Source organism: Pyrus communis, chromosome 3 (assembly GCF_963583255.1).
Source record: "Pyrus communis chromosome 3, drPyrComm1.1, whole genome shotgun sequence".
NCBI lineage: Eukaryota > Viridiplantae > Streptophyta > Magnoliopsida > Rosales > Rosaceae > Pyrus > Pyrus communis.
This window is the reverse complement of record NC_084805.1, coordinates 17,719,156-17,729,346: the sequence shown is the minus strand read 5'-3', so window position 1 is coordinate 17,729,346 and position 10,191 is coordinate 17,719,156. Positions and strand designations below refer to the sequence as shown.

At 33.8% G+C, this 10,191-nt stretch overlaps 1 protein-coding gene across 1 annotated transcript; it reads right to left on the bottom strand.

Moving 5' to 3' along the window:
• Nucleotides 1-7,168: 7,168 nt before the first annotated feature.
• LOC137730187 (uncharacterized) lies at nucleotides 7,169-8,894 on the bottom strand. Its single transcript, XM_068469246.1, has 4 exons — nucleotides 8,757-8,894; nucleotides 8,440-8,661; nucleotides 7,858-8,022; nucleotides 7,169-7,675 (listed from the first exon to the last, which is right to left on the bottom strand). The coding sequence occupies exons 1-4, from the start codon at nucleotides 8,763-8,765 to the stop codon at nucleotides 7,622-7,624; spliced, it is 450 nt and encodes a 149-aa protein (XP_068325347.1). The 5' UTR covers nucleotides 8,766-8,894; the 3' UTR covers nucleotides 7,169-7,621.
• Between the last annotated feature and the right edge of the window lie 1,297 nt (nucleotides 8,895-10,191).

The following is a 10,191-nucleotide window of genomic DNA, read 5'->3' as shown; positions in this document are numbered from 1 at the left end:
ATTGCATAACTCTTTTCCATACCTATCTCATGATCGGAATAATGGACTCAAGATAAAGATGACTATTTTTAATATGAAAGATGGAAAAATCAGTAACTCTCTAGTGGGATACTGGATTCGTGAACTCGACCGAGTTTCTATTGGGGATATCTTAATTCTATGACAGCTACTAGAAAAGTTAAGAGATTAATTTTATCATGTAGCAAGTGATGAACTAGTTCACTTTCTAAAAACGTGACAAACGTTTATTGAATAAGTGATGCCATTAGGATGGTGCATTGATTGCTAGACGTTTATCCTTGATTATGGGATAGGATCTACCAAGACACTGCACCTATTAGAGTGAGTTCACTCACTTTATGAGGGCAATGGCAAGACAAGGGCAAGGGTAATGAAATTGCCCTTACTATTCACTCCAAATAATAATTGTCTTTGTGCGAGTGTACCCGTTTGAGAAGAGAAAGGGTAAGGGTAATATTATTCACAAATATATATATATATATATATATATATTTTTTTTTTTTAAATTTGTATGCCTCATAAAGTGTGTACTTAATAAGTTTGTTCTTTGAAAATCCAACGGCTGAGGGCGAGGCTTTTGGCCCGGTGGATCGCAAGTGGATGGACCCGCTCTGTCTGCTGCCTAACGTCAGCTGTGATGTAGATCACTGCTTCCAGGCGCAAGGCCAGGCTTGAATTGGCACGGCAGCCCAATGGGCTGCTGCTCTTGCTCTAATTTCCTCAATGATATTGGACCGGTGGAAATGATTTCTTTGAGTTGAGGGCAATTCAAACCACATCTACTGATCTTCTATATTTCTCATTTCTCCAATGTATTTTTTAATTATGCCTAACAGATAAAAGTAAAAACTGAAAACGAAAGTATTCGATAAAACAAAAGCCATATTGAAAAAATCAGCCTTACTTTTTCACTTGGAAATAAGATAAACTAATGAAAATGGTAAAAATGGGAAAAGCCAAACTGATGCACACAAAAATTGAAAATAGAAAGACCAACCACGTTTTACTTTGCCACTTAATCTTTTCTAGGTTTAATTTATGGTATGTTGATGTGGTGTATGAGCTCTCGTGTTTACAATTTTACAAGGTTTTACTTATATATATATATATATATATCACACTCGATTTCTATATCTCTCTCGTCGCATTGTTCCCTATCTCGAAGAGTGTAGATAAACCACATCAATAATCTTTATCTAGTCCTTTCATGATATATAATACGCCTTAATCATTTTATAGTCGATGAACGTGTTAATCATTTTATTATAATCGATTCCTTTGTATTTATCTCATCCTCACTTGTATCAATCTCTTAATTGTAACATAAGTATTTTATATCATAGCATAGAAAGAAATGCCCACGAAATGAGCAATGTTGTTTTCTATATTAAAATATCAGTTTATTTTTAGGAGTCTCCGCAGTGGATGGAGTGTGTGTGTGTGTGTAGTGACCAAGAAACCAGTTAACAATATGACTAGAACTTGGAACACGCACACAGATGATTTATTCTCATGGCAGAAGAAGATGGGTGGTGGCTATGGTTTGTACTGTCATAGTTCTCATATCTCCAACCGTTGAGAGGATCCTTCTCTACACTGATAAGGTACGCATATCCACGTATATGTGAATTCTCATCTACCATATCACATACACTGATACCGTATCGATAACATGTCAATAAGTTATCAATACTTTATTGACGCCAAGTTAATATCACTAGTTCGTTATCAATGATGAAAAATCTCAAAACGAATTATAATTAGATCAAGAACTAGTTGGTAGTGATTGATCTACAAATTTGTGTTATCATCGTGATTCATATGATGCCATTCTTATGATATTTCAATTTTATTGTTGCAGTATCTTGAGAAAAAGACCAAGAGACCTGTGCTTAAGGCCTTGCAGAAGACCAAAGAAGGTCCTCCCTCCACTACTGATGCAGTAGATTGAATATTTGAAGCTTTCTTAATTAGTGTAGAGATAAATGAGTAGGTTGAGTTTGAATTACTAATAATAAAATATTCAAAGTTCATTAAAATGAAGAGTATTGTTAGAGATGAGAAGTTAAATTGAGTAACCAAAATAGTTTTTCGACACTCTTCACTTTCTAGTTTAATAAAAATTTAGAACTTCTCTTGAAAATGCTCAACAACTAGTCTAATGCATCAGAAAGACAGATTGTCAACATCATAATAATTATCGATTTAACGTCGATAACAAGAAATATACACGGACGTCCAGAAATTTCTATATCTGTATGTGGATGCGCGCGTATGAATATTTATAATTACATGAAATTGCAGAGCTGGTTTTGGGGCTAATGTCACTTCTTCTGACGACATTCCAAGAGCAGATCTACAGAATATGCATAATGTAGAAACAGGCAAGTTCTTTGCTGCCTTGTAAGAAACAGTTCATGAGCACAAATGGACACTGCGCGGAGGTACTTCTTTCTCCTTTAGTTGTCTGTTTATTTGTTTTCTTCTTCTTTTAACTAAGTATTTATTGTTATTATAATTTGATAATCAGTCACAAACAACTAAGTTATTAGTTGTCTAGCAGCATACAACTCTTTAGTGTTACTTCGGCTTTCGTCTTATAATTATTCATTTGTATTATTTTTTTCCTTCTAACGGGAAGAGGGTATCTTGATACTTAAAAAAGATTTGTTTTTGTTGTAAAATCGACGATGTGTGCAGTGGAATAAGTAAAACAAGACATAAAATTTACGAGGCTCCTCTACAGTCAGTGTGACTGGAGTACGTCATCGGAACAGTAGTGGTGCATTCATTATAATTTAGAATAATAGAAGTACAAAAATAACTCTTTCTATTATCTCCTCTAATAACTCTCTATTATCTCATCTCCTCTTCCTCTCTTCTCTCTTCCTCTTCCATGAACTTATCACTTTGATATTGTGTGGAGTTTGTATTTATATAGAAAATAGGAGTCGTATGAGGCAAGCTTCGGCAAACAATGGAATGGCCTATTATTTAATTCTTTGAGTGGACATCCACTGTTCTACAACAGTTTTTTTATTTTTAAAGCATAATTGAGACTATTTCGCTTTTTGCACTTAATAATTTAGAAGGCATAAGAAATTGTTGACTTTGTATTTTAGGTAGGATCTTTAATTGATATCAATTCCATGGAATCACACGTAATCCCGTGTAATTAGTTTTTTCTCTCTATTTACGTTAGGGTTGTATACATATAAATGTTTCTCATTGAGAAGAATATATATATCTTTCAAGCATTCTCTTCTTGGCACCAGAGCTAGGTTTAGAAAAAAAAAATTAGAAAAACCGCTATGCTGTGTGCATAACCCAGCGCTAGAACTACCGGCCGCGCTGCCAGTTATGCAGGGCGTTGTCCGACCACTAGTTGCGCCACAAGTTGTGTTGTGTGACATCCGACCAATGAGCGATGTCATCGTTGCTGGACTGAACCCACTATGTTCCATTCCTTCTCGTTTTGTTCGCTCCATTCTATTTCTCGCAAACCCCAATCTCCATTCCCTCTGGCTGCCTGACTCGCATACTGAATACGTGTATAAAAAGTGGTGTCACATATCTGTTTACACACACACACACATATATATACATACATATACATATATATATGCTTAAAACTTAAACTTCATAGCTAGGTTAATGTAAATAAAAAGTAGTTAACAAGATTGATATTGTCACATCCTAGCCCGTGCCCCTACCTCATTTCGGGCTCGACTCCACTATAGCACAATATTGTCCGTTTTGCGCCCTGACCACGCCCTTACGATTTTATTTTTGGGAACTCACACGAGAACTTCCCAATGGGTCACCCATCTTGAGATTGCTCTTGCGCGAACTCGCTTAACTTCAGAGTTCCTACGGAACCCGAAGCCAGTGAGCTCCCAAAAGGCCTCATGCTAGCTAGAGATTGGAATATACATATAAGGCTTCCAGGATCCTCACCCCTGGGCAATGTGGGATCTCACAATCCACCCCCCTTAGGGGCCCGACGTCCTCGTCGGCACACTTCCGCCCAGGGATTGGCTCTGATACCAAATTCAAATTGTCACATTCCGACCCGGGCCCCCACCACATCCCAGGCTCAACTTCACCGTAGCACGATATTGTCCACTTTGAGCCCCCGACCACGCCCTCACAGTTGTTTCTGGGAACTCGCATGAGAACTTCCCAATGGGTCACCCATACTGGGATTGCTCTCATGTGAACACGCTTAACTTCAGAGTTCCTACGGAACCCGAAGCCAGTGAGCTTCCAAAAGACCCCATGCTACGTAGAGATGAAAATATACATATAAGGCTTACAGGATCCTCACCCCTGGACGATGTAGGATCTCACAGATATCACACGTTTGATAGAAAGAATTGATTTGGATAAGACTATTCATCATATTGAAGATATGTTAACGAAAAAAATGGATGATAAATTCTTTATTTTGCTCAAGTTGAAGGTTGCTTATGAAGAAAAGATATACCTACTAATCCTCATAAAAATAGTAGGATTAAAGGAGACAACCATACTTTTAAAGGAAAACTAATAAAAATGGTTTTAAAACTTTGAGTTTTAACGATAAAGATAAAATAAAGAATAAAGTGAATAGTACCAAAATTGACTTTTTAATGTAAAAATGTGATTTTTCGTTAAAATGAACAATATTAGAAGTTTTTCGTTAAAGTTCTCTACTTTTAATCTAAGTCAATCCTCTCTATAAAACTAATAGATCGCTAGCTCCTAGATGCATGGAACGTGAAATATTAGTCTTGAGATGAACCTTTAAGCATTTCTTTATGAACTTTTACAATTTTTGAGTTTTTCCACGTCATGAAATGTATAAATGCAGCCTCCAAACAACCGCTCCATGACTAAACAGTTTTTAATTTAGTTTAATTTTTTTTTTAATGATTAAGAGTAACCTAAAAGTAGATATTTGGGATATCAAGTAACGGTACAAGATTAAAAAAGAGTAAAAAAATTAGAAGGAGAAAGTCTAAATAAAGAGGTTGCTAAAGAATGATTAGTTTTTCCACAAATGGAGTGCTAAATTTATACCAAGTGGTTAGTTTACTACAGGTTTGAGCAAATAAGACTATTTTCTAAAAAGTTAAAGGGTGTTCAAACGTAACCGAACAAAAATTTAGAGGTAGATTGTCTGCCTTTCCATTTTCATACTCTCCTCATACCTTCCTGTTTATGTGGTCACGGTTAAGCCACGTCAACATTTTATATTCTTATTACTTTTTGTTTTATTATTTCTATAAAAAAATAATATAAAGTGTTGACGTGGCTTAACAATGACCACACATCACAGAAGGGCATAGAGAGAGTATGGAAATGGAAGGATAGACAATCCACCTCCCAAAAATTTTGCTTTTTGATGACAGGGAAATGAAACCTGTATTATGTTGAGTGACTGGTGAATATATTGGAACTTGTTTAGAAGTGCTTGTAAAATGATCGAAAATGTTTTTAAAAAAAATATTTTTGGATTTCAAAAATTCTTGAAGTACTTCATGCAAGAAATATCAGTTATGTGCTTCTTCCAGAATGAAGCATTTTAAGTATTTTTTCAAGATTTACTTGTATTTTTACTACAGATTGGTTACAAAAATATTTTTACAAAAAATATTTCTAACTATTTTAAAAACACTTCCAAACAAGCCTTTACATATGTTACCTAATTTTTTTTCTTTATTTTGAAGTCATATATTTGAGTACAAGGAATGGATGCTTTTAGAATTTGAACACCTCAATCCCCTTTAGTTCCCTAACCCCACATGCATCCTACTTCAGAAAGAAAGAGAGAAAGTGGAGAATTATAAAGCAACCATAATGAGAAAGATATCATGATGCCTATCTAATCTGTCGATTTCCATTGACCATACAAAACAACACATCTATAATCTCTTCATCATATAATTTTGATATTCACCTTCGCGTTTGTGGTTTATTGCATTTTTTTTCTTTGAAATTTGTTTTGTTAGCGCCATCTATCCGGTAAATACACCAAAATTTCTTTCAAGTTAAAATTTTCAAATGATAAAACTTTAAAAAAAAAAAAAAAAACAAATAGATGAAAAATTCAATTCAAACGAAACAACGATGAAAATACAAGAGAAAATGTTTATTACAAAGAATATGAAAAACTGAATAAATATATAATTTGCTTAAAAGTGTTATTAAAATGACTGATAACATTTTTAGTGAACTTGTTTTTTGTACCAGTCTTTAAGAGAAATGCAAGTGAATATTGAAAAACACTTAAAATGTTTATTGCAAACACCTAACTGATGCTCCCTGGAAAAAACATTAGTCCAAATTAAATTATAATTTTAATATTTGTTCAATTTCCCAAAACTTGAAGTTATAATTTATTCTCTCATATCCTCTTTCCATCTCCTCCTCTCACATGCTCTATTTTGTCTTTCTTTCTATAAAAAAAAATATATATTAACATAAGATGTTGATATGGCTTAACTGTGACTGTTCAAATAGGAGATGAGAGAATGAGAGAAAAATTAAGAGAGGAGAGAATCCTACTCCATAATTTACGTGTGTTGAGTGCCTTTTGTATCAATCACTGTTCTGAGTGGGTGTTATATACAGTGTGTGTCCCTATCCCTTTTCTTTTCCTTTTATCATGAAAAGGAAACATCACAGTACCCCCACATGTGATGCCATAAAATCAATCATACCATGTTTTGTATCATATTTTCATATTATCTTAAGTAGTATTTGATGTGAACGATTGCATCATTTGAATTAATTAAAATTTTAAATTTAATTCTTTATTTAATAAATTAATAATTAAGAAAAACTAATTAATTAAATGATGATTGTGGTATACAATGAGTCTTTTTTCTTCCTTTCCTTGGGTTATGTAAATTTTTCAAATAATATGGCTGTTCACATCAAACGTCACTTAATATGATATAAAAATATGGTATAAATAACATTACTCATTTTTCCTTGGTAAAATCTTTTCATCCAAACAACCCTATTCCCCTGTTTTCACGAGGTATTGGAATATTCAAATATTAAACCCCACATATCTTAATCTGACAAAAAATAAACCCCACAAAAAGAAAGCCCTTCTTTTCCTTTTACAATATCTTATAAAATTAAAATTCCAAGTTCCAACAATATTATCCAACAATGAAATAAATATATATAAAGTTTCAGTAAAAACAAAGTTACAAACTCCCCAAATCCTCTCTGCCTAGAAAGACAAAATAATCCTTCAGTCGCTGAATATGTTCATAATATTAAAGTGGAACACTAAATAAAAACACTAAACCACTTTGCTCTTTAATTTTCCCATATATTTACTAACTAACTCTTATATGGGCTCGATTGAAAATATTTTTATAATGACTGAAAGTGATTTTGATAAAAATATTTTTAAAATCAATACTCAGTAAAATAAAAATAAAACTTGAGAAAACACTTGAAGTATTTCCTACAAGAAGCCTAAAAATATTTCTTGCAGGCTTCTGTTAAATTACTTTTGAATTCAAAAATATTTTCTCACAAAACACTTTCAGTCTTAAAAAGAGTTTTTCAACGAGCCCAAATTCTCCTCTTTACTGCATCAAGCAATACAAGTTGGCAGCAAGCAGCTTGAAAAGAACCCAAATCCTCTCTTCTGCAACCAAAAAGTTCACAAAAATTGAAAACCAAAATTATTATAAGGACTTTATGCATTAACGTCAACAAAGAGGTTAAAAGGAAGAGGTATTTGCAGGTGCAAATTTATTTAGACAAGCAATAATGATAATAATAATTTATCAAACGGAGAAGGAGAGACTTTGGAGAACTGCCTTTTACCTTTTTGGATTTTGCAAAGAGGTATGGTGAGATTTTGTACAAGTCTTCATCCACTGGCTTTGGTGTAGGCCTGCGGCTTGGTGGAGGGCTTGGTGGCTCCTTCACATCACTCACCACCCAACTTTGCTCCTTTGCTTCTTTCACATGCGACTGCCGCATTTTGTTCTGCAGAATTTGCCACCAATAGAAAAACAATCAATCATTCATCATCCATCCATGAAACAATGTAATTATTTTGGTTTTGGAAATTATACACACAGCAAACATGTTAAGAGAAAAGTTAATAAAAAATAAAACACGAGTCAGTAAGACGTCAATACAGTGCGCTAAATTGTGGTTTGTAAACGGCTTATAATCTGTTTAGTGTCCCTACAATTCTATGTTTGTTTATATTTTTACGACGTTTATGACCGGTTCTATTTGTGTCTGTATTTCCCTAACTTTTTTTCGATAAAATACGATTTTATAGTTAGTATTAAATCGTAAGGGTCATGAATGATCAATGTGGAATTTGAAGCAAAATTGGGACTTAGAAATTAAACAAGCTGTACATAAAAAGAATGGATGGAGTTTATAAGTTACCCTTCTGCGAGGAACAACAATCATGGTAGGTGTGACAACATGATTCTCGTACAAATCATCAGCAACATACAGATCACGATCCTCATCGTGTTCATCAGAGTAAGTAGTGTAGCGCAGAAGCCCTGCCTGCCTTGCCGACTCAAAACACTGAGTAAATGGAAGGTCTTGGTTCCAATCCCAGCTCCCAAACGCTGGAACTTGACTCCTCATCATCCTAAAATCCTGTTTTTACACAAAACCCACACAACCAAATCAGAAAAAAGAAATTTATCATCTTCAAGATCAAACTCCAAAAGGGTATTAAAGACCAGGTTTACTTGATCCATTGAGTGTGAAAGTTCTGAGCTTTGAAGAAGCAGAAGAGGAGAGATTTTGACCTCAAAAACTCAAAGGGTTGCTAAATGTGATTTCTTTCTTTCTCCTCTTCTTTTGCCGTTGGGTGAATGTGAGCGTGGGTTTATGATAACCTATTTAAAGGGAAAGCTGGAGAGAGAGAGAGAGAGAGAGAGAGAGGGAGGGTAATAAAGTAGGGGTATATAGGAATTCAAAGGTTATTAAGCCAAGTCAATGCTCTCTTGTTCATTTTTTTTCATCCTCTCTTAGTCTTCTCTTTTTCTTCCATATTATTTGGACGAGTATGGTTAAATCTCATTAGACCAACTTCAATGGTGAGCTAAAAACCAAATTACCCTCCAAAATTACCCCCCAAACCCACTCCAACCCAAGAGGAAATTTTGTGTTAAATGCTAAATGCTAAACCAATGCCAAATTCCCCCCAAAATTTGGCCCAGAAATCGAAGTGGACTCTACCAAATATTTATCGGAATTTAAATTTTTTAGATTAAAATGTTCATACAATTAATTTACGATAGTCTGCATATTTATTTTTTTAAAAAAAAATTAATTTAACAAAAAAAATAACCTAATTTCATTCTTTAATAATCTCGGGCTAAAATTTTAGGCTAGAATGGTTGGAGTAGAAAAGCTGTTTCTGTGCTAAAAACTAAATTTTTCGGGCTAAAAAATTTGGCTTTTAGCCTAACCATTGGAGATGGTCTTAACATTTTAAGTTATTTTTTTAATAGTCAGAAAAAAAAAACGAAAATGTAATTTGTGAGAAGAGAAAGAAGAAAATGAAAATAGAAGGAGAGAATCACATTCCAACTGTAATGGTAAAAATGAAACCCAATAGAGTATAGAAATCGAAGTTTCACGTGAACAGACAGAGAGACAAAGGAGAAAGGGATGATCGAATGCTCTGCCGAGTGAGCTTTTTACCCTTTTGGTTTCTATTTTTCGAACTCTGCCACTCTCTCTTTTACTTTTCTCAGGTCTTTTGCTTTGCCTGGTTTGTCTCCGCGCTCACCGGATGATGCATATTCCAAAGCCTGAAAAAGAACCCTACTTTCTTTTCAATTTATTTGTTGATTTATAATTATATTTACTCTCTAAAACTAAATTGGTCTTAAAAAAATTTCATTCGTCAATCAAAATGGCTCATCTCAATCAGTAAAGTATGTTATGTCCGCATTGTCCATCTGTTTAATTAATATGAGATAGAATTGACAGCAGTTGAGTGAAATAGCTTGATTTTAGCAATTTCGACAAACTGAGACAAATCGAATTTTAACAGTAAAGTAGGATTAAAAGATTTCAAGGAGCTAATCAATAAATATGCCTTTTTTATGAAATTTCTTCAATATTCAGTATACCGTATTACAAAAAAAATTTCGTTGTTAAATCTTACTCATT

Bases quoted from the DNA above. Each gene is read 5' to 3' on its own strand.
- LOC137730187 (XM_068469246.1), bottom strand. The intron at 8,023-8,439 runs GTAACTTATAAA...CAAATTCTGCAG, and splicing joins TTGTTGTTCCTCGCAGAAGG to AACAAAATGCGGCAGTCGCA. The intron at 7,676-7,857 runs GTAAAAGGCAGT...TTTTGGTTGCAG, and splicing joins TCTTTGCAAAATCCAAAAAG to AAGAGAGGATTTGGGTTCTT.